The 24,778-nt window shown below is 39.0% G+C and overlaps 1 protein-coding gene across 1 annotated transcript in view; it reads right to left on the reverse strand.

Annotated features, from left to right (window-relative positions):
- Positions 1-19,431, reverse strand: part of ARFGEF1 (ADP ribosylation factor guanine nucleotide exchange factor 1) — a 144,148-nt gene extending 124,717 nt beyond the window's left edge. Inside the window, exon 1 of the mRNA XM_021688624.1 lies at positions 19,052-19,431. Coding sequence (XP_021544299.1) covers positions 19,052-19,175 — 124 coding nt within the window. The 5' untranslated portion in view covers positions 19,176-19,431. The remainder of the gene's footprint in view (positions 1-19,051) is intronic.
- Between the last annotated feature and the right edge of the window lie 5,347 nt (positions 19,432-24,778).

Here is a 24,778-nt window from a genome sequence, read left to right on the forward strand (position 1 = left end):
AGAGTGACCGTTGGCAGGATAAATTTCAAGCTCTTCAGCACAAGACCCTCCAAGATTTGACCCCTTCAACTACTCTCATCTCTCTGCATGCCCTTCCTTGTATTCCACACTCCAATATTAAAAGAACACTCTAAATCCGCGGAAGTGACCTGCTATTTCATACCTCCAGGCTTTTTGCTCAAACTACATTCTCTGCCTGGAATTCTACCCCCACCATGAATTTGCCTGGCAGGTACCTTTTAAGATTGGTTCAGTTACATGTTTTATGTCACTCCCAACTAAAAATCTTTCAGTAGTTTTCTGTCCACGCTTACCATCACCTATAATACTGCCCACAGCCTTATCTCCTACCATTCCTGCCTCACACTTAAGACTCTTAACATGCCAAGTTTCTGGGTAACTCTCCCAAACTTCGTGTTTTTTCAGCTACTCATGCCTTAGCTAATGATACTCCTTCCCAAGAATAGTTTTCACTCACCCATTTTTTTCCTAACACATATTCATCCTTCTAGAATAAATAGCTGTCATCTCTAAGAAGTCTCCCCCTGCACTTCCAGGCTAAGAGAATTACACTTATTTCCATAGCCTCTCTGGTTATCATTATCAACACCTATCTTCTTATATTGAAATTACTTCATGTGTTCATCTCCCTCAATTTGCTCCTTAACAGCAAAAGCCATCCTTTAGATCTTTATATTACTCAGGCTTAGCATAAAATCTGGAACAAACAGGTCCTTAACAAATGTTTCCTGAAGAAATAAATAAATGAGAGCAGTTTACTGGGTAATTTAATATACATCTCCTTTTCCCAAAAGGACTGAAGTGGCTAACTATATGCTGATAATACCTAAACCTCTATCTACAGCTCAGCTCTCTCTCTCCTCAGCTTTTGTCATTATAAACAACTGTCAACTAAGCATCTTTATTTAGATGTCCCACATGTACCTTGAAATCAATTTAACCAAAACTGAATCCATATTCTTCCTCAACTCCTTCTCTTAAATGTGCTCATTTCCTTGGTAAATGGATCCAATAGCCCAAAATCACATTAAAAACCTCAATCATCCTAAATGCCTTCCTTTCCCTCACTTCTCACACCCAGTTGTGAAGTCCTGCTGATTTACTGAGATCTAAGCTCTCCATATGGGCCCCAAGCTCATGCCCCTGCTTCTTCAAATCTGGACTCCACCAACAGTTATTAATATAATGGTCTTACTAAATGGGCAGAAGACATGAACAGACATCTCTCCAAAGAAGACATACAAATGGCCAAGAGACACAAGAAAAAAGGCTCAACATCACTCAACATTGGGAAAATACAAATCAAAACCACCATGAGGTAACACCTCACACTGGTCAGAATGGCTAAAATTAACAAGTCAGGAAACAACAAATGCTGGAGAGGATATGGAGAAAGGGGAACCTTCTTACGCGGCTGGTGGGAATGCCAACTGGTGCTGCCACTCCAGAAAACAGTATGGAGGTTCCTCAAAAAAGTTAAAATAGAACTACCCTATGAGCCAGCAACTGCACTACCCAAAGGGACACCTGCGCCCCAATGTTTATAGCAGCAATGTCTGCAATAGCCAAACTATGGGAAAAGCCTAGATGTCCCTCAACAGATGAACAGATAAAGAAAATGTGGTATATGTGTACAATGGAATATTACTCAGCCATCAAAAAAATGAAATCCTACCATTTGCAACCGTGAATGGAACTACAGGGTATTATGCTAAATGAAATAAGTCAATCAGAGAAAGACAAATACCATATGATTTCACTCATATGTGGAATTTAAGAAACAAAACAGAGGATCACAGGAGAAGGGAGGGAAAAATAAGATGAAATCAGAAAGGGAAATAAACCATAAGAGACTATTAATCTCAGGAAACAAACTGAGGGTTGGTGGAGAGGAGGTAGGTGGGGGGATGGGGTAACTGGGTGATGGGCAATAAGGAGGACACAGGATGTAATGAGCACTGGGTGTTATATGCAACCAATGAACCCCTAACTCTAGCTCTGAAACTAACAATGTACTATGTGTTAATTAATTGAATTTATTTTTTAAAAGATTTTATTTATTGAATTTAAATAAAATTAAACATATATGTTTTACACACACACACACACACACACACAATGGTCTTACTGCCTACAGCTCTGAACCCTAGCAATTTATTTTTCATAATGCCAATAGTGATCTTTCTGAACTGCAACACCATCACTTCACTCCTTTACTTGGCACTCTACAGTCTATTTAAGAAAAAGTCTAAACTCCTTAGCATGGTTTAAAAGATCTTCTTCTGCCCCCTGCTGTCTTCCCCAGACTCCTTTCTCTCCTTATCCACTCTATCAAACTACACCCTACAGTCACACTGAGCTTCCTGCATTTCCCAAGGGATAGCCATACTAAGTCATACATCTATGCTCAAGCAACTCATTCTGTCTATACTGTTCTTCCACAGTACAGTCATCTAGTGATCTTGCAAGCCTGAGGTCTAAAGTAGATTCCACTATAAAGCTGTACCTGATACAGGTCTCACAAAACCACTATTTTTGGAAAGAACTGATCAATTCTTCCTTTGGGTTTCCATCAATTGTATATATGTCTACATTAGCAGCATTGATGGGTTTCCATCAATTTTATGTGTCTACAATAGCACATATGTATCACCTATAACATCTGTTTATTACAATCTATTTCAGACAAGAACACTAAAAGCTGCTTGAAGGCAAGGGTCATACATGACCTCTAGCATCCACAGTATCTAATAAAATTATAAGACACACTGAAGGTGTTCAATAAACGTTTATTAATGCAGGTTAATAACCCTGGCTTTTAACCATGTGGCAAAATCCACAGCTCACAATGACAAGTTTTAATACACAAAAGTAGTCCCAAACAGCCACAGAGGCAAAATCCACTAATTTACCTTTTTAACAGAAAATACCTAATAATTAGCATTTTCCCCCAAACACACAAAACAAGCTATCACCAACAAATATTTTAAATAGTATATGTTGATCTTACGTGCAGCAAAGTAAAGCTTGTTTTTAATACTTTCTCACTTCACCATTCTGCACCTTTCTATCTATTCTTTCTTACCCACAACCTCATGCTATGTGTAGGTTATGTAAAGATGCTTGTTTCAGGCCTGTCCCAGTTCTGTAATGTCCCATGTTCCAAAATTAATCCATTCTCTCTCCTTTTTCAGTCAAATCTCTCACTCTCTCAATAGGCAAAACTCATGTTGATGGTGAAGCCAAGAAAACATTTCCTAGAAATCTAAGGACAGCACCAACAAATGAATAACTAATATGTTTAATATTCCCAAACATTATCTGCAAATAAATGCAATTAAATTATAATTATAAATGCAAATAAATACTGAATTGGTATAATATGAGAGAAGATTTTTGAGGAGAAATTTACCAATGGGTGAAGAAGAGAAAGAACACAGAAGTTATCAGCTCAAGACTAACAAAGTTGTACTGCATTACAATGGAATGAACACAAATTTTGGCTCACTGCTTTCAGGCGAGCATTTATCAATATAAGAGAATAACAACATCTACAACTAACAGTGTTATTTTGTGACTCAACTGGAGTAGGAAGAAATAAATGACATATTCTATGTATAGTTGATTCTTGAACAGGGGTTTAAAATGCCCAGGCCCACTTAATACCGGTTTTACTTTTTGTTGAGAATTGACAGCAAAAGCCACAGAGCATTTATTTACAATTGCCCACCCCAGTCTCCACAGGACTGAATGGAAGACAACTGGCACACAGGTCATGCCCCTTGTCCTCTAAGTACTAAAGGGAGGCCTGCTCAGACAGTGAGCAGCCACCTGCCTCTCCCCCGTGGCCCAGGACCAGGCAGAGCTGTGAGCTGCCCTGAGTGCTGAGCTGGGTCAAGCACCCATGGCTGGCAGGCAAGAGGCCATGCTGAAGCAGAAAAACACACCTAGAGGGCAGGGTGGGCGCTGCTCTGGGAGCCCTTCTCCTCCCAGTGGACTGCAGGCCAGAATAGCTGGAGCCTTTGGGGCCCCTCCCAGGCAGGCCAGCTACCCCATCCCCCAACCTCCCAGTGGGCACACTCATGCATGGCTAGCAGCAACCAATGGCCACAGGCCAGTGATAGACCTCCAGGCCGATGGGCCTGTACTGTGCCTCCAGGCCAGTGTTGCTGCCTGAGGCCAGGCCAGCGTCTGCCCCTGCTGAGCCAAGTCTACCAGCCTCTGGTGCATTGCCAACTCTGTGCCAGACCCACCCCTGTGGCCCCTGGACCTCCTATAGGCAGATTTTTTTTCCCCCGAGAAAATGTAAGTACAGTACTTTAATGTATTTTCTCTAATGCATTTCTTAACATTTTCTTTTTTCTAGCTTACTTTATCATAAGAAAACAGTATGATACATTTAACACACAAAATATGTGTTAGTCAACTGTTTATGCTATCAGTAAGGCTTCCAGCCAACAGTAAGCTATTAGTAAAGTTTCTGGAGAGTTTGGACTGTGCAGGGGTGTCAGTGTCCCCAGTTCCCACCTTGTTCAAAGGTCAGCTGTAATTGAAAAGAACTTGGTATCCAACTCCAGAAAAGATGCAGACCCAAGAATTTGCAAGACTAAGTCTATACCAGTTAACACTAATGGGCTTTTTTATAAACATCAAGAAACCTCTACTCTTCAATCAATTTTCATACCTTTACTAAATGGGTTGAGAAGGCTACAATGGCTACATACATGGAGAGGAGATTTTCTAAAGCCTGTAAACTTTTCTTGGCTTAGGGTTTATCTGAGGTGAAAACTAAGGCTTCCTTTGTGTTTTCAAAGATACAGCAACCAAAGGAGTTTTCTAAGACTTTTTAATTCTCATATGATACTTAGATAACCAGAGACATAAATTATAAGTAGTGCCTAGTCAAAAGTCTGTTTGAGACCAGTTATTCTCCCTCCATTCTGAGCAATCAAAATGAGAAAGAGCATGACGGTATTACCTGAAAAAATTTCTTTCTTATTGTCAGAAGCTTATAAGTGATGAAGCCTAGGGTACAATCCAGTTTTAATTGATAACTAGGTATCTCTAAGCAATACCAAAGACACATTTAAACTGTCCCTGTGTTTACTACCAGGCTGACATGGTGGTAAATAAATGTGATTATCATTCATTAGTTAGCTTTGATATCCTCCACCTTCTTTCTTGGTTTTATTTTTTACTTCAATATGAAGGCCACTACTTATCTTTGTGGGTTTTTTTTTTTCCTTTCTCCTCCCTTTCTCTACATTTAAATACCACAGGCTTGGAGAGGAAAACAGTATTTTTGCATTATATAAAAGTTCCTTAGAGGCATATAGACTCTTCAATGACATATACTTCTCTAACAACTTATAGATACATCGTAGTTCTACTGCAAAACAGGACAATGAAACACGTCTCTCAATATACTTGTCAAAATTTCCTTATATTTGCAACACTTTTTCTATGTATACCTATATATACTTGTTCAAAGTAAATACTATTATATAATTATATAACAGATTATATAGCTTTTATATATTTCCACTCATTTATCTTTCTATATCAATGAATATATTTCCAGCATGTCACTATTCAGTGCTTTGTAGTATTCCAAATACCATTATTTATTTAACCCATCCCATATTGTTGACAACTTATTTTCAACTTTTAGTAATCAAAGAGCACAATGATGGATAAATTTGTATAGGTATCTTCACAACGTATCTGATTATTTTCTTTTTTTTAAAAAAGATTTTATTTATTTGAGAGAAAGAGAGAGAGCACAAGCAGGGGAAGAGGCAGAGGGAGAGGGAGAAGCAGACTCCCCAATGAGCTGGGAGCCTGACATGGGGCTTGATCCCCGTACCTGGTGATCATGACCTGAGCCGAAGGCAGACGCTTAGCCATCTGAGCCACCCAGGTGCCCCTATTTTCTAACAATTTTCAGATGTTATTTGAAGGGAAGAAAAATATCTGAAGTAAAAGGGATGAGAGAAAGGAGTGGATAGATGAAGGAGACGGAAAGGAGAGGAAAGAAAGGGAACAAGGAAAAACAAGTCAGAAGCAGGATAAGGCACAGATCTAAAAAAAAAAAAAATGTGAAACAGTATATTTGACTTTATTAGAGTTGCTGTTTTATCATTTTCAGCAAATTAGTATTACTTAGGGTAAAACTCTTCCTTGCAATCTTACAATTCCTTCTTTGGAAGCTTCCAATTCCTTCTTTGGAAGCTTATTTTCTCTGCCTATCTAGGGTTATGGGATAAATTTATGGAATTTATTTTTTATCCTTAATTTTAAAGAATATCTGTAGATTGAAACTTGTAAGAATCTCTTTAAGTTTTTTTCTTCCTAGAATATGGTAGTTTGCACGCACAGGTGTTTTTTGGGGGCAGCCATTTCAATATGTCTCCGATTATTACTTTGTTCACAATTTCAAATTAATCTTTTTTTCATTTAGGAAAAAAGAATTATCCCTATGTTAGACAGCTTTGTTAGATACCTAGGATATCTCTCATCCTTTTAGCTTCTTCTCATTCCTTCCAGATTTAGACACAGATTGCCATTAATCTGGCTTTTCCACAATGTAGTGAATTTTCTTCCATTTCCACAATTTAGTGGTCATTTGGGAGGTCACATTAAGGGATATTAACCAGGTGCCTGGTTCACTTTCTGATGATTTTTAAATTGCCTCAATTTCTCTAAAATATGTTTTTATGAATCCAGAATGGATTAATATATCAATGCTCGTTAAGATTCTGAGGTTTGAAAAGGAAGAGGAAGAGAGATAAGGAAGATCAGGTAGGAAATGAACATAAAAGGAGTAGTTCCAAAAAAAGAAACTGAAATATTGTGATAATTTTTTAAGTGAAAATTTCAGGATAAAAGTTTAAAAAATAAACATGGAAAACTGAGGAAAAGCAAACATTCTTGACATTTAATTTCCAAACTTAAAGATATTTTTATTTTCTTACACATCTCCTGGAAAGCCAAATTATTAACCATGACTATCCTAGACAAAATAATTGGGGACATTAATGAATCAACAAAAACTTTACACTAAGAAATTTTAGTCAAGCAAACTAATGACAGATCTTAATTACACAGAATAGCATTAGGCATGCATGAGTGGCAATCAAAGTTTCTTATTTGCTAGCCAAAGATCACATAACTTCAATAAATGTTAAAGATAGAAAGCTTCAATGAGCATTTTCAAAAGCATTTTATCACATCCTGTTCCATCAGTCATTCTCAATTTAAATTAGCATAGTGCCTAACATGGTATCTGATTGATGAGCCCTCAATGCCACTTATTTGTTTGTATTTTTTGTAAGTCATATTCAATGAGACCAAATTGGTAGAAACCATTTAGGAGGGGGTGTTAAAAAAATTCAAGGGATATTCAATTTAAGAATTAAAACTGCTCAGTAAATAATCATAAATATGACTTTAATTTAGTAATAAAACAGAAAAAGACTAACTTTTCCTAAAGACATTTTTCATTCAAACAAAGAAAAACCAACCAACCAAAAATAATTACAATGATGATAATTTTAATGCCTAACTTTCTTATAGGGAAATCAGATTTTGGCATATTAATCAGTTAAGTGTGCTTTTTGAAATGTAAAAGAAAATTATAAACTGAAAAAATATTTGTTCTAACTATTTCAAAAGGAATATAACTCAATGAATATATGATCACATACAGAAGTTTAAGATACCATACTTTGCCATATTCATTGACTTTTTAAGGGAAGTGTGTGCTACGTATTAACCAAAAAAGGTACCTTTCCTCCTAATTTGCTATTCAAGAGTCTTCTCCAATAGCCACAGAAATGGGGGTTGGGGTGAGAACAAAGAGAATAAAGTAACTTTCACTCTGTATATACAAACACAGAGATTCATCATTGCATTTATAACAAATACATTCTGATTAAGTTTAATTTCTGTCCATGTATCTTGTAGCAAAAATAGTTACATTTTTATAGTATTCACTATAAAACATCTGTTCTCTATTCATAATAAAATCCCTATTCTGGACACTGATACATTATTTTAAAGCTTAATTATTAAGCCTCAATTGTTAATTTAATTATTAACTGGTATCAAACATACACTTTTTTTTTTTACACTTTACTTTTATTCACTATTAGAAGATGCATGTGGTTCCATTTTCATTTCTAAATACAGAACAATCACATTAGAAATTAAACATAAGCTTTGGCTTGTCAATGCATTAAACACATTCTCAATTACTATGTAAGAATTAAAATTTAGGGAAGAAAGCATGAGAACCCAACAAAATAAGTAAAATAATCAACTTCTTTCCAACTATAACACTTTTTATCTTATATATAAAAATATAAGGTAAGAAAGGCTAAGCATTATATTAATAAGACGCTAAAAGTAAGCATTAAAGAACAGAAAATAAAATACTAAAATTTGGGGGGGGAAGCAACATTATAAAAAAATAAATAAGAAACGAGGACTAATCAATCTTATCAGATACCATGTTAGGTACAATGCTAACAAAAATTGAGACTCATCAATAATGTAAGAAGTAATAAAATGCTTTTTAACTTAACGGTTTTTAACGCCTATCAATTCAAAGGGAGAAAATGAATCTATTAAATACCTCCTATCATACCCTAATAAATTCAAGAAAATAAGCACCAAAAAAGTCAAAATCTACAGAAAACAAAAGCATACACATTCTGATTATAAAGGGGAGTTTTAGGTCTTTGTTTTTTACTTTTAGAACAGAAAAAAAAATTGCAAAGGAAAGATAAAAAGGAATGGTTACATAAAAATAGGTCAAAACCAATAAATCTAAAGAGAATGAATACTCTGTCTTCCTCAGCAGATGGCTGTATACTTGCACCTAGCACACGTAGAGGACATTTATGACAATTCTACCTAAGGAACAAGAGCCATAAATGACCACACTCTAACCCAGTGAACTCAATCTTAGTGTTTACTGTAAATAATTCTGCATACATAACATTCAATGAATTTTGCAGGGATTAATAAAAATATATATATAAGAAAAGTCTGGGGACGCCTGGGTGGCTCAGTTGTTAAGCATCTGCCTTTGGCTCGGGTCATGATCCCAGGGTCCTGGGATCGAGCCCCACATCGGGCTCCCTGCTCTGTGGGAAGCCTGCTTCTCCCTCTTCTACTCCCCCTGCTTGTGTTCCCCCTCTCGCTTGTCTCTCTCTGTCAAATAAATAAATAAAATCTTAAAAAATAAAAAAGAAAGAAAAGTCTGTGTAGCAGAATTTAAGTGTAAACGTCCCTAAACTCAAAAAACACTTTACAACAGGACACAGGGGTGCCTGGGTGGCTCAGTGGGTTAAGTGTCTGCCTTCAGCTCAAGTTATGATCTCGGGGTCCTGGGATCGAGCCCAGAGTCCGGCTCCCTACTCAGCAGGGAGCCTGCTTCTCCCTCTCCTCCCCAGTCGTGCTATCTCTGTCTCTCTCTCAAATAAATAAATAAAACCTTAAAAAAAACCACACACACACAAACGAGGACACATTATTAAAATGCTTGGTAGGAAGACAAAATACATACATAGAAAATGCCCATGAAATGATGATGAGAGGCTATACAATTGAAAATGATGACAATTACACAATAATTATATTCATTTATTTAAGTTTTATTTACTTTAGAGAGAGATCAAGTGCACGCCAGGTGGGGGTGGGAGAGAGGGAGAAAGAGAATTTCAAGCAGACTCCTGTTGAGCACAGAGCCCCACACAGGGCTGGATCTCACAACCCTGAGATCATGACCTGAGCTGAAATCAAGAGTTGGACACTTAACCAACTGAGCCACCCAGGCACCCCACAATAATTATATACTTATGAAAGCCACTGAGTTTATGGAGACTCATTTGACTGTTTCAACACATATATGTTGAATGGGAGCACATATATCTATAAATAGAAGCTCAAATCAAACTGGATCTGAAAAGTTAGGATAAAGAGAACTTTTATTAGTTTTCTAGGGCTGCGTTAACAAATTACCACAAACTTGGTGACTTAAAACAACAGAAATTTGTTCTCAGTTCTGGAGCCCAGATATCTGACTTATATCTTTGAAGGCTCCAGGAAGAATCTTTCTTGCTTCTAGCTTCTGGTGACTACAGGCATTCCTTGGCTTATTTATGGCAGCATAATTCCATAAACATAAACAAGCAATTATTTTGAGGTAACAAGGCTTACTTCCTATAACATTTTAATAAGATTTTGTTTTTATTTCAATTCTTAAAATGACTTGAAAATGCTGTAAAATATTAAGATAAAAAATAAGAATATTTTTAAAAAACGAGGCACTAAGATACCATAATAGATTGCCAGAATCCTTGGAAATGTCACAGGACAGTTTAATTTTCCAAATGGCTTAAATTTTTAAAATTTTGTTTAAAATCTTACATACACAGAAATACACATGAATCTGGCTGACTTAAGCAAAACACAAAATAAAATGTTTTTTTTGTAAGACAGACTCAGAGATACCATTATTAAAATATAGTAGTACATAAATACCTTTAAATACCTTTGAGAGTCACTGAAACGTAGAGAGCAGTATTTTTCTGTACTGCAGTTAGATAGTTGTTTCTTTATGTATTTTGCCCTTTCTCTTTCTTAACAGTAACTCTCTTTCCATGGAGGCCCTTCTTTCCCTTTCTGTAATTTGTTAATTGTAAACAGATTTGTGGGTAAGGGTGCAGATCAGGTCTGCCACATTAGGCCAAAAAGACTCACTCATATTCTAATTCTACCAAACACAAGCTCTAAAACTCAGTTTCTTCAATTGCAAACTGCAGATAATAATAGCACCTAAACATATAGGGTGGTCTGGAGGACAAACTGAGATAAAGACAATAACGTAATTGGCACAGAACTTGGCATACAGTAAACGATAAACGTAAGCTATTTCTTTTTCCTTCTTCCTATTGCCTTAGAAATTAACAAGCTCAATTTCTGAAGACTACATCTGTGTGTGTGTGGTGTGTTGTCAGAATAAAGTCTGGGAAAAATACCTCAAAAAGTTAATATTGTGTTTCAAAGAAGTAACACTTCATATCAACTTAGATGGCTAAAATAAAAAAGACAGTAATAATCTTTTGCTGGCAAGGACGTATGAGAAACCCTCCTACGTTGCTGATGGGGAAATAAAAGGGTGCAGCCACTCTGGAGAACAACTTAGTTTCTTAAAAAGTTAAACACAGATTTATCATATGACACAACAATTCTACTCCTAGGTACTAACTATACAAAAGAAAAATTTAGGTCCACATAAAGACTTACACACAAATATTCACAGCAGCATTATTCATTCAACCCAAATGTCCACCAACTAGTGAATAAACAAAATGTGGTGCATCCACACTCTGGAATACTATGCATTAATAAAAAGAAATAAAATATTAATATGTGCTACAACATGAATGAACCTCAAACATATTATGCTGAAAGAAGCCAGGCACAAAAGACCATATCTATATGATGATACTTACAAGAAATATACAGAAAAGGCTAATCTAGACACAGAAAGCAGATTAGTGGATACCTAGAGCTGTGGGTGATACCAGGGATTAACTGTAAATAGGCACTAGGGATCTTACTGGGGTAATGGAAGTGTTCTGAAACTGGATTATGGTTATGGCTGCACAACTCAATGAATTTAGTAAAAATCATTACATTTAAAATGGGTAGAATTTGGGGGCACCTGACTGGCTTAGTCGGAAGAGCATGTAACTCTTGATCTTGGTTTGGGCCCCATGTTCAGTGTAGATAGATTAAATAATTTTTTTTTAATGGGCAGATTTTATACTATGTAAATTATATCTCAACAAAGTTGTTTTTTATAAAGTTAGCAATGGCTATCTTCACCTAACAGTATCATGGGTGATTTTTTCCCCAGTTTTACTTCTGAAAATGGTTTGAAGAAAAGGTTTATTTAAAACAAACAAAAAGGGGCTCCTGGGTGGCTCCGTTGTTAAGCATCTGCCTTCAGCTCAGGTCATGATCCCAGGATCCTGGGATCGAGTCCCACCTCGGGCTCCCTGCTCAGTGGGAAGCCTGCTTCTCCTTCTCCCACTCCCCCTGCTTGTGTTCCTGCTCTCCTCTCTGTCAAATAAATAAATAAAATCTTTAAAAATAAATAAATAAAACAAAAAGAGTAAACTGCCAAATGTATTGGACTTATGTATAATTAAAAGTAAACAGAGTAAAAAAAAAAATTAAAAAAAAAAACAAAAGTAAACAGAGTAAAGACACTGGGATTCTCCTCTGAAAAAAGTACTTGGCCTTCATGATACCTACTTTCTCTGCTTATATTTTTATTGATTATTTCATTCCTTAGCAAGGTTCTAGATAGAGTTATTAAACAGCTGATTAAGTGATTCAAAGTTGAGAGAAAAATATTAAATGCCCCATGTGAATTTTTCTAAAGATACTGCCAGAGGTAATAATACTGTGATATGAAATATTTTATAGATTGTTTTTCACAATCTTTCCTGGATGATAAGATAACACAGGCTGTACAGACCTATGTAGTTATCAAGTCTAAATTTAAGCAAAACAAAACTACTAAAAGAACACAAACTTTTTAAATACTTGGTCTCAGCACCTTTTTTTAAAGAACTTTTTCAAGCGACTCACACACACTAAAGCCTCAGAATAACTACTTTCTAGATTTATGGAACATAAATCAGCCAAAGACTGCATCTGACTGTTTCAACACATACATGGTATACTCTATAAATGGAAGCTCAAATCAAACTGGGTCTGAAAAGTTAGGATAAAGAGAACTTTATTAGTTTTCTAGGGCTGCATTAACAAATTACCACCAGCTTGGTGACTTAAAACAACAGAAATTTGTTCTCACAGTTCTGGAGCCCAGATATCTGACCTATACTATCTCTGAAGGCGCCAGGAAAGAATCCTTCTTGCCTCTTCCTAGCTTCTGGTGACTACAGGTGTTCTTTGGCTTATTTATGGCATCATAACTCCAATTTCTACCACCATTTTCACATGGCCTTCTTTCTTCATGTGTCTACCTGTCCCTTCCTCCACTTACAAGGACACTAGTCACTGGATTTAGGACCCACCCTAAATCCAAGATGATTTTATCTGGAGATCCTCAACTAATTAAATCTGCAAAGATCCCATCCCAAAAAGGGACTAAGCCAGTTGTTTATTAACTACGTGACAGTTCGTTCTCTTAGGGAAAAAACCTCATCGAAAAAACCTAACAACTCAAATTTAAAACTGTTTTGTACATTCTCAGTTGGAAATATCCTATCATTTTAATTGTGTCCTTTCTCAGTAGAAAGTATCCTATTATATAATCGGGAAATTCTATCATTAAAAAATTATAAAATACATATAAAGGGTTGGATGAAAATGTTTTACTGTAACAACTTATTTCCCAAAGGTTATTTCTCTCCTGGTGTTCCTCATCATGGTGAATGCCTTCTCTAACAACCCTATAGCTCTGGCTACTAGACTGCTGTCATATACAAGCAACCCATCAGCAAATCCTATGGACTCCTTTAAAATATATTCCAAATGCAACCAATTCTCACTCCACCCCCCCAACCAGCCTAGTCTAAATCACTACCAGTGAGCCCTTTAACATGTAAATCTGCTATATCACTCTCTTACACAAAACTCTCCAGTGGCTTCCATCACAGATACAATAAAATCCAAAGTCGCTCTCCTCTCCCATTCCTCTCCCTCTTACTCTCCCTCAACCACATAAACCTTTCAACCTGGAAAGCACCAACCATACACCTGTCTTACTGTTACCTCTATTTGTTTCATCCAGGTGTCTAAAAGGCTGAATCTCTCCTGTCACTTCTCTGCTGAAATGTCACCTCATAGAAAGGCCTTTCCTAACAACCCTATCTAAAATTGCACTCCTGGGTCATTCTCCCTTTATCCTTCTGAACTACTGATTCTGAAAATAACAATCTGACAATCCATGTTAGTTTTTTACTGTTAGCCTCAATGAACTAGAAAGTAAGTTCCATGAAAGCATGTTTGGTTCAGTGTGGAATGCTCAGCACTGGAATAATATCTGGCACACGCTAGCTCAACTAATAACTAAATGAAGAACATACCTAACTTTGAATGACAATAATTTTTTCATGTATTTTCCCTTTTCAAATATGCCCTCCTCAACTTTGTAAGGAATATTATGACAAATATTTCCCCAAATTATTTCCCATTCACAATACATTTTTATTCTGCTTTGAAAAAACAATTACCAACAGACGTTTCTCTGCAAGTTAAATATTATCAGGAGAGACAACCAGTTGCTTGCCATTAGATGAGATGGGAAACAAAGAGCTAGTAAGCAAACAGTCCTGTTTTCTGATACCATTCTTCCTGACTGCTCCTTGTTTCTGACTTTCTTCTTCCTTCATTGTCAACAGAATTGCTTTCCCAAAACACAATGACAAATCTGAAGAATGGTCTCATCTATACGTAGAGCTATTATATCTACTGTATTATAGCTCTACCTTATCAGTAATTAGGGCCTTTCTTTCCCTTGAATAGTGTCCTAAAGTAAATTCCAAGGAACAATGTTTCACAGAGGTGTTAAGAGACACTGAAAAGGGTCAAATAAATTAAGAAAAACTTCAATAAGCAAAATAGAGCAGATATCTTTCTTAGAAGACTTTTCAGAATCTCAACTACGTTAATGTGCATTGTAAATCTTCACAATGAAAAGAATATACACTGAAACCCAAACTTATTTTTTCAACTCAAACTTAACAGAATCTTTCATCAATCATTTCATTTCATTACTCTTTTTTCCTAGCTATCTCAAAAATTCTGGCAGCCTGACTTACTGAAAACACCTTTTACCTTAGATATCGAGGAAGGTTTAAAAGGAGATTCGCTAATGGATTTAAATTATAATTAAAATGTTCACTGCAGGATATTATTTGGGAATAAATCACTTTTTTTCATAAAAGGTGAAGAGTAGCAAAAATTGATATTACCAAAAGTAGCATAAAATTGAGGTCAATAGCACTCAAGTAATTCCCCTCCACCCACATAACCCTTTTTATAACACTGCTAACCAAAATAAGGGTGGGACTGGAGGTACAGAAAGAAGTTCTGTAATTGTTTAGACTATTATATTTACATTTCTGGGGTAACTATAATTACGGGTTTAACAGACTCAAATAAAAAAACTAAATCAAGTAGGATCACTTCAGGATATGATAAACAACATAATTCATACGCTGTCTGATGCAAAAATTATTTCCCTCACAAGTCCTCTTTTTCTCTATCATTCTCCCATGTCTCAAGGGATTCCACCCTTATGAATGCCCCTGCATGCCTCCTTTGCCTCTAAAACCTTCTTGTGGTCACCCTTTTCACTCCAATTCCCTATCAGTGCCAGCTTCCAACCTTGAACTAGTTCATCCTAACATCTACAGAATATCTTTGTCAATATCTGATGTTTAAACAGAACTTGAACTAGTCACAGCCCTAACATCAAAGAAACTCCTGAAACTTAGAGGCCTGACTAGAATATGGCCCAAATGCACTCTCTCCCATGAGACAAACAATGCTACCTTCAAGTCCCATCCTGCAACAATCCTAAATTCTTTGAAACTAAAAATAGCTCAGCTGTTGTCTCATCTGCCAGCAGATGGCCAGACTATTTTTAATTCAGGATTCTAGAGAGCAGGAATGGATCAAGCTAAGCTAGGGCAGCCTAGAAGCCCTCTGCTGAGTTGTCTTAGCTGCAGAGAGCTGTAGTGGGGCAGGTACCAAGAGAGGGCAACCTGGAGCTGTTCTTGGGCCTCTGCGCCTCACAGGGATTGTTAACAATGTAGATGTGAAGGTTTTTTGTTTTTTTTCCTAACCATTCTTTACTTCAAAATAAAGTCTGAAATGTAAGATAATTTGATAATCATTTTAAATAATCTGCATACCCTTTAAAGTTTTCATTATTTTTCTTTTTGTGAATGCAATAAAATGAAATTTCCTGTGTGTAGTATCTTTGCAGATGAATTTTGTTTTTAATAAAGTGAAATCTCCACTAATCTTGATAAGGTGTGCTAAAAGTTTTACTTTAACCAAAAAAATACCATTTTCTTAAGAATATATGATGAACATAATTTCATCAGTATTATTTACAGAAAAACTATAACTGGCCATTGTTAAAAGGTAACGGAATTTTGAATACCAGTGCTTTGAAATCTCCTCACATGCCAATAAAATGATTTTAAAACACAAAAGGATTAAAAGTCTGACATACTATATACTTTCCTGTTTATTGTCTGTCTCCCTTCAGCTCCTCGGTAGGTGCTCAATAAATATTTGGGAGTGAGGAGGAGGAAGAATGCAGGCAGGTGTATTTAGAAGAGTTATTTAGGAAATACATTTAGAAGGATTATAGCACTCACTTCTATGCTTCTACCATCCAACTCCTACCCACTCACAACCTCATCTAGATCAGGGATGACCAAACCAGTCCATTCCCCTTTACCTTCCTATTCCTGCTTGATGGCTACACAGATTATCAAGAGACCAAAGTGGGTCTGCAGTCTCAATAACGAGGAGCAAAGAGGAGATTTATTACAATAGTTTCCAGGGACAATACATATTTGAAGACACCATCTTACTGTAAAACATTACACTTTCTGTAAAAATGAAAGGGGTTATCCCTACCAATTTATGTTTGTGATAATGTAGATGGATGAGTAGAAGGAAAGAAACAAAGTTCATCCATCAGGGATCCACTACCTTGAGAATGCTCAATGAGATTTTGCAGGAGACGAAATGTAACTTTTATAAAATGTGAGAAAAAGCCTTATACATCTTTAAAAAACTATTGCGTTGCCTAGCCCCTGCCTGGGTAGTCACATTCCTCATAATTAGTTTCTGCTAGCTATATGAAGAGGAAGGCAAAAAAGTAAAACCAGCAAAATCTGCAATAGACAATTCCTAGTACACCTAACACACACTAACAAGTAGCTCCTACATCTAGATATGGCAAGGACCAAACCATAAGCCCTCTAAAGATGCCACTAAAGAAGGGCAAGAATACTCAGTGCACAAGTTAACCAAACTGTGTTCGTGCTCATGGCACATTAGAGGGGATGTAACCTTACGATAATTAAAACTGGGATTTAAACCCAAGATCCCAGATTCTCCTTCCACAGAACTCTCCACTAAAACACACTCAACTTATATTGGCATTCTGGAGAGGAAAAAAAAAATGTATACAAAATACACTCCATTTCGTCAGTCTAATACTTATTATTTAGTATACTAAAAATATAATTAACATGGAAAATCTGGTTTCAACTAAAATTTTAGTTTGAATCTCGTAAGTTCTTTAACCTGCAAGCACATAATCCTTTTAAAAACTCAAAATCATTTCTTCCCTCATCCCACCCCAATTTAATAATTACTCCTTTCAGGACCTAGATAAATTCAATTTTTATCACTATACAAGGTCTTCTCATCCACCTAGAACAGTCTTTCATTAGCTACAAGGATAGAAAAGATGAACTTCTGATTCACGAAGGGTCAAAAACTAAAAAACCCACTATACCACAGATTCAAAAAATATTTTAATGAAATTTCTTCAGTAATGTTTTTCATAACATCGCCTTAAAATACCTAAAAAAGAAAGAAAAAACAGTATAGCTTATTGTAGCAAATATAAAAAAATTACTCTATTTTAGGGGCGCCTGGGTGGCTCAGTCCTTAAGTGCCTGCCTTCAGCTGGGGTCATGATCCCAGGGTCCTGGGATCGAGCCCCACATTGGGCTCCCCGCTCGGAGGGAAGCCTGCTTCTCCCTCTCCCACTCCTCCTGCTTGTGTTCCCTTTCTCGCTGTGTCTCTCTCTCTCTGTCAAATAAATAAAATCTTAAAAAAAAAAAAGTACTCTGTTTTAATAATTAAAAGGTCTTTCCTGTCTTCACCCTTTAACACACATTTAAGTTATTCTGGATTTTTCCCCCTTCAAGAACACTTTTTTCCAAAGCCCATTTAACAAGCTTGATTTTCTTGTCAATTGGATATAGTCTATTTCCACTGCTATAAAATAAAAACAGAAGCATTAGGAATTCATCTTTGTGTTAAATGTCCTGGTCTTTCCTTAAACGATTTCATCTTTGATGGATGCAACAGATCTATGAGTGTTCCCCCTTTAACAATTCCTCATCTGCTTGTCCTCACTATAGGTATTGTTTGGATTTACCATGCACTAGATCTCCTCCGTCTGAACTATAAATCAGAATTCAAGCTTGAGAGCAGCTGTCACTGTCCAGACATGTGGCTGGTGGGTGCCATTGTCTTTTCCATCTTCCCCATTTCAAACCCTCCCTTCCTTGTCACTAAAGCCGGCATATTTAAAGGTCCTTCCCTTCCTGGCTTTTATATCGCCACCCCCACCCCTTAACCTCTGGTCTTGTTCTTCCAGGTCAGCCCAGTCACATAACAACATCACTCTGTTTTTCCTGTGGCGGAGGCGGAGAGATGTCAGAATGGGCTACACCTCTTGCAGACCCCTTGTCAAGACTGTCAACAAGGGAACAACTTTGGCCTATCTTCCCAAAGTACCACGCCAAACGACAAAGTTACCAAAATTACGATACGGAACCCTTCCCACGGCCAATCTTGACAAATCAGCTCTACCTCAATTTCCAAGCTAATAAACAACAGTTCATCATCTGCTCATCACAAAGGGTGCTAGCCTGTCCGCACGGCACGGTCCACCAACAAAATCTCATACTCTCAAGTCGATTCCAAGCCCTGCCGCGTTCCCCGAGCCTAGCTTACTGCCCTTCCTCCTCCACCCTGCCTCTGCCCCACATCCAGCCGAGTTACAGTCAACTCCAGCAGGGGAGCAAAGAGCTTCGCGAGGGCTCCCTGAGGTCAGTGGCGCCGGCCTAGGGCAGCCCTAGACGACCCCACCTCCCGCGGCGCCTGCCGCGCCGCCCGCTCCCTCCCCCCCCCCCCCCCGCTGGGCCTCCTCCCCGCTCACCTAACGCCACCTCGCACGCTTTGCGCAGCTGGGAGTGATGCGCCTTCTTCACTTCCTTGTCGGCCAAAATCTTCTCCAGGGCCCGGGTCAGGAACATGTTCTTCGTCTTCTTCCCCTCATACATGGACGCAGAGAAGGAGGCGGCGGCTCGTCCGACCCGCGGCTCCCGGCGGCTGGAGGGGAGGAGGAGGAGGTGGAGGAAGAGAAGAGAGAAAGGAGAGGGGGTGGAAGTGGGGGAGAGGAGGCGTGGAGGGCAGCGACCGGATCACGAAGGGACGGGCAGGTGGGAGCAGCCGCGGTGAGGGCGAGGGGCGAGGAGGTCTTCACCAGCCCTTGAGAGGCCGCCCCTTGAGGGCCGCGCCCGTCGGACCGCCGCTTCTCCCGGCCTGGGGCCGCTTCCCGGCCACCCCCCTCACTCGCCCCTCCGGCCCAGGGGCGGCGAGGGAGCCCAGCCCGGGCGGCCGTCTGCCGGGAGCCGAGGGACAAGGCGGCGGCGGCTCAGAAGCCTGGAGAGAGCACGGCTGCCCTGACTACTGTGGGAATTAGCACCCGCCGCGGCCGCGGACTGGCCTCCATCACCGCCGACCTGCCCCGGCCGCCATGTTGGGAGGAAACGACGCGTCACGCAGCGGCCGAACGGCTGCAGAGGAGGAAGCGGCGGCGGCGGCGGCGGCGCTGCCTGCCCAGAGCTGCCGCGGCGCGGGGAGACTGGGGGCGGAGGGCGGCGCGGGAGGAGAGGCCCGATCCGCAGCGCTACGGTGGCCCGGCGGGGCCTTACCGCCTCCTGCGTTCGCCTCCAGGGCGGCGTGGGGCGTGGCGGGCGTCCTGCGGCGCCGGGCACCTCGGGGCGGCTTCGCTGCGGGGCGGAGGACGACCGGTATCCTTACTCCCACCCGGTGAAAAGGACTCCAGGCTACGCTGCTTCCACTTCTCCGACTTCCTGACGATCCCGTTAGTGGAAGTGCAGTCCCTTCCGCTCCGGGGGTCGCGGATACATCCGCATCGCCCATTCTCAGCCGCACAGTGTTTCCACCTGCCGCGCTCGACTCTTAAATTTCCTTACTAGATGTGCGAAACTGCTGTCCAGGGCCATGCCCTCGGACTACCTCAAGGAGGAGTCTCTCTTAGGAAGAGTAAACTAAAACCAATTTGACACGGATTCAGGCATGTTTCACTTTTTTTTTTTTTTTAATCTCTGTAGGATTAATCGGTAAACTAGATTTCAGATCCCTTCTGAATTGAGTCTAAAGTTAAGCCAACAGGTAAAGGTGTCTGATTGATGAGGTCCCTTAGAGCTCCATGTTTCTGTGCTTTTAAAACTAAGATGCAGTCAGGACGTGAAAAGCAGTTTAAGAATAGAAAAGCTTTAAATACAGATTGCCACAAACATGTGACCATGTGTCTGCTTTGGTATCAAAGAATAATTAAAACTTATACCGTGTTTAATTCAGAGCATACAATTATAAAGAATACCATAAAATATAAGCAAAGAATTTATATAGTGATTTAGGTGCATGTCAAGTTCAAAGCTACTGGTTCCCAGGTGTGTCTCACTTGTGATCCATTCTATTGCCTTGACTAGGGACTTGTCCTAATGCAATCATCCAAACCCACGAATGGAGAGGCTGTGAAGTGGCAAGATTTGGGACAGGCTAAAAACCATGAGAAATAAAAATGGAAACCTCAAAGGTGACCCTGAATTAAATAAACACATAGATTAGTTTTTAAAACTGTGGTGTTTAAAAAAAATAAAAATAATAGAAACTGTGTTGTTCTGAGAAACAGATACATAAATTAATTTCATTTTAAAGACTATTTCTAGATTCCTGGGGATTGGAGATTAAATATACTAGATCAGACATAATTTTGACTCCTATGTACACTCAAAGATAAAATTTTTTAGAATAAGCTTCATTTCTAATTTATCTTCGTTTCTTCATTATGCCAGGGTTGTGCCAGGTACTGTTGAAGGTGCTCATCACCAAATCTACATACTCTTTTTCCTCAGTACAGAGATACATTATGTTCCCCAGCCTCCCTTGCAATTAGGTGTAGCCATCTAGATTTAGCTCATTAAAGAAATAATAATAATTCCACAATCAATCTTCCATGTTGTTACCTTTCTGTGGCCACATGCTGAAGATGGCAGAGCACATATTAGAAGGAGCCTGAGTCCCTGAATTACCACTTGGAGGAGAGCCATCCGTCCATCAGGAATATTTGTTTCGGACTTCACATGAGCAAAGTAAATTCTTCAGTTATGTTTAGCAGCTAACTCTGTCCTAAACAAAACATTTGGCATTCATACAGACAGCTCTCTGAGCTTAAAGATCCCAGAGTGTCCTGCATATCACATATCACAATCTGTAATCATCTTGTCTACTTGTTTATTGATTGGTTATGTTTCCCTCATAAGAGCAATGACTTCATCTGTCTATTCACTTCTCTATGCCTAGCATCTAGTATAGTCATTGGCACAGAGAAGACCTTTAGAATGAACTTGAATAGAAATTTGGATGAATGAAAGATACTGGACTAAGTCAGGAATGATCCTTGCCCCTGTGGAGCTTAGCGTATATAATAGGAAAAAGGATATTAAACAAGTAAATCACTAGTGAATATATAATTACAAATGTGTTAAGTATGATTAAAAAAATAGAGTGCTATGAGGATATCTTTAGATTTTGGATTCAGGGATGGCTTTCATAAAGAAGTAACATTTAAACTGAGCCCTGAAGGAAGAGTAAAAATTAGCCAAGCTAAGTCAGGCAGTCTTTTGGGGTAAGGGGGAAGCTTGGCAAGTTTCAGGAACCAAAACAAGGCAGTGTGGCTGAAAGTTATCAAGGCAAATCGATGCCAGTAAAGATAAAGAGGTAACTAGGCACCAGACCATACAAAACCTTGCAGGCCATGATAAGGGTTTGGGTTTTCATTCTAACAGCAGTAGAAACCTATTGAAGGGTTAAGTAGGGAGTGAAGTAAAAGTGGGAATTTAAAAGTAGTCCCTCTGTTGTGTGGAGAATGGGTTGGAAAGGGACAAGGGTGGATGTGGGCAGAAAAGTGAGGTGATTACAACAGAGCAGCATGGAGTGGGCTGGGGTCCAGGACCAACATGCAGGGTTTTAGAGCTCATGTCCTGCACAAAGATGGCAAATGGGGCTGAGGTCCAGCACCAGCATCTGCCCAGGGGAAGGGAATCCTTTTTCTAATTTGCATAAACATTAGACCAGGGTGGTGTCTGAGTCTGATGGCCATGGAGATGGGCAGATTTGAGATAAACTTTGGTGGCAGAATGGACAGGACTTAGTAATGAATTGGAGTGAAGATAAGAGGAAGGAAGAAGTCACAAATGAATGTCATGTTTCTGACCAGAGCCAGAGAATGAGTAGAAATGCTGTTTGTGGAGATGGCCTAGACTGGGATAGGAGCAAATTTGAGGGCAAGGGCACAATTTCAGTTTTAGAAGGATCAACTTCTCTGCTTCCTCTCAGAAGGAATGGCCTCCATCCTTTCTCCCAGAGGACAATTCATCTTTCTCCTTTGTTTAGTCTAGGACTCCCACCCAAAGGAGGTAGTGATGGGGGCAGGCGGTATGCAGCCTTGGGAGGTGGGCATTCTCACCCAACTTGAAATTCAATATAATAACTCTGACCTGCCCGGAGCAAAAAAAAAAAAAAGGGTAAGACTCTAAAAGAAAACTGTCCTTGGAAGAAAAAGGGACAGATAATATTTTTAGTCTGTTATTCACAAGGATGGGGGAGATGAGGAAGAGGAAGGAGTTGGGGGGTACCAGGCTCAGGCAATATTTACACAAAATGTTGAGTGTATTTCCATGTACATCTTTCCTTTATTATTATTGCTGCTTGGTGCTTATCCTATTTAAATAAATTCAATCTCAGTATTAACTTGCATTTGACTCATTGCTATTTTTAAAACATTCAAATTTTTCTGAAATGCCTATCATTCTCTAAATTTTAAAATATAGTTTTCTTATACGACTGTATTTTTCCTGAGTCCATTTTTACCCCTCAGTCTACAATCTCACCTTCCTATCACTTAATTGCCCCTCATCGTTTTCCCTTTCATCTATAACTTGCTATGTTAGCTGCCTTTTCTCCTTGGATAATATTCCCCCTTTGATTCCAAAGAGTTAAATAATATCAAACAATAAAAGACTTTGACCTGGGTTTTAGCATCTTGGTTGGTGTGCGTTATCATCATCCTTTTATTTATTTATTTCTAATTTTTAAAAAAAGATTTATTTATTTAAGAGAGAGAAGGAGGGCGCATGGAAGGGGAGGAGGGGCAAAGGGAGGGGAGGAGAGAGAGAGAGAATCTCAAGCAGACTCCCCACTGAGCGCGGAGCCTGATGTGCGTCTTGATCTCATGTCCCGAGATCATGACCTGAGCCAAAATCAAGAGTCCCGATGGTTAACCAACTGAGCCACCCAGGCGCCCCATCATCCTTTTAAATGTAGACAGAAGTTCAGTGTAACATGAAAATTAAATAAAATCTGAATAAAATTTTAATTAAGGATGAGCATATCTGATTGCAGTTAAAAGCCTGTATTCGTTAACATCAAAAACAGCATCATGTTCAATTGACTAAAAAAAAGTAGTCTTTCACATGATCTCTAAATTCTATTAGCTTTCAAAACATTCCATCAGCTGACCCTTCTGACTCTCCCAACTAATTTCTCTATAGTAATGGCAATAATAATTAACATTTATATAGAGCTTATCATGAGCCAGCCATAGTAACCCAAATGAAGAAGTTTCCATTATTATTCCTGATTTATAGATAAAGAAACAGAGTTTAGACAACTTGTCCAGCCATATAATTAATAAGTGGTGGTGCCAGGATTACAGTTTAGAAAGTTTGGCTCCAGAGCCCATAAGCTATACTGCCTCTCTAAACAGTCTATTCTTGTAACCTTCCCTGCCTACTCTCTTCTCCTCTGAAATACACATACAGGCACACAAGTTCCAGCCCTTTCTTCCTGCAAATCTTCCTTCCATCCCCACACCACGTACCTATGCAAACACCAAGCTCTTCTGTATCTGCGTGCCTTTGTTCATCTTTCAGCACCCACCAGAGCAACCACCACCACTCTTCTTTTGTTTGCTCTCCACAGCAGCTTCCCAACCTTCAAATTTCATTAAAATCCATCACCTTCTTCGTTTTCTACTTCTATCTCCAACAGCACCAATCCCTCCCTCCTCTCCTTTTAAAGCATCATCTATCTCACACTTTACACCTAATTCTATATTCATGGTGGTGGTAATGAGACTGCACATTTTTATTTTTTAAAAGATTTTATTTATTTATTTGACAGAGAGAGAGACAGCGAGAGAGGGAACACAAGCAGGGGGAATGGCAGAGGGAGAGGGAGAAGCAGGCTTCCCGCTGAGCAGGGAGCCCGACGCAGGGCTCGATCCCAGGACCCTGGGATCATGACCTGAGCCGAAGGCAGATGCTTAACGATTGAGCCACCCAGGCGCCCAAGACTGCACATTTTTAAAGACCAAGGATATAAGGAAAGATAAAGCAAGCAACTTAGTAAAAGGTGGGGAACACTGATTAAACAGAACCGTATCAGTTTTGCTGAGACCATAACAATGACATGACTAAAAGACCATATCCAAAGTAAGTCAAGTCTGCTTTCTTGCTTTTCATGTGAACAGGCTTATACGCTAATTTGATGTTCGTCTTTTATCAGTCAGCTT

This window comes from Neomonachus schauinslandi, chromosome 4, assembly GCF_002201575.2.
Source record: "Neomonachus schauinslandi chromosome 4, ASM220157v2, whole genome shotgun sequence".
Lineage (NCBI taxonomy): Eukaryota > Metazoa > Chordata > Mammalia > Carnivora > Phocidae > Neomonachus > Neomonachus schauinslandi.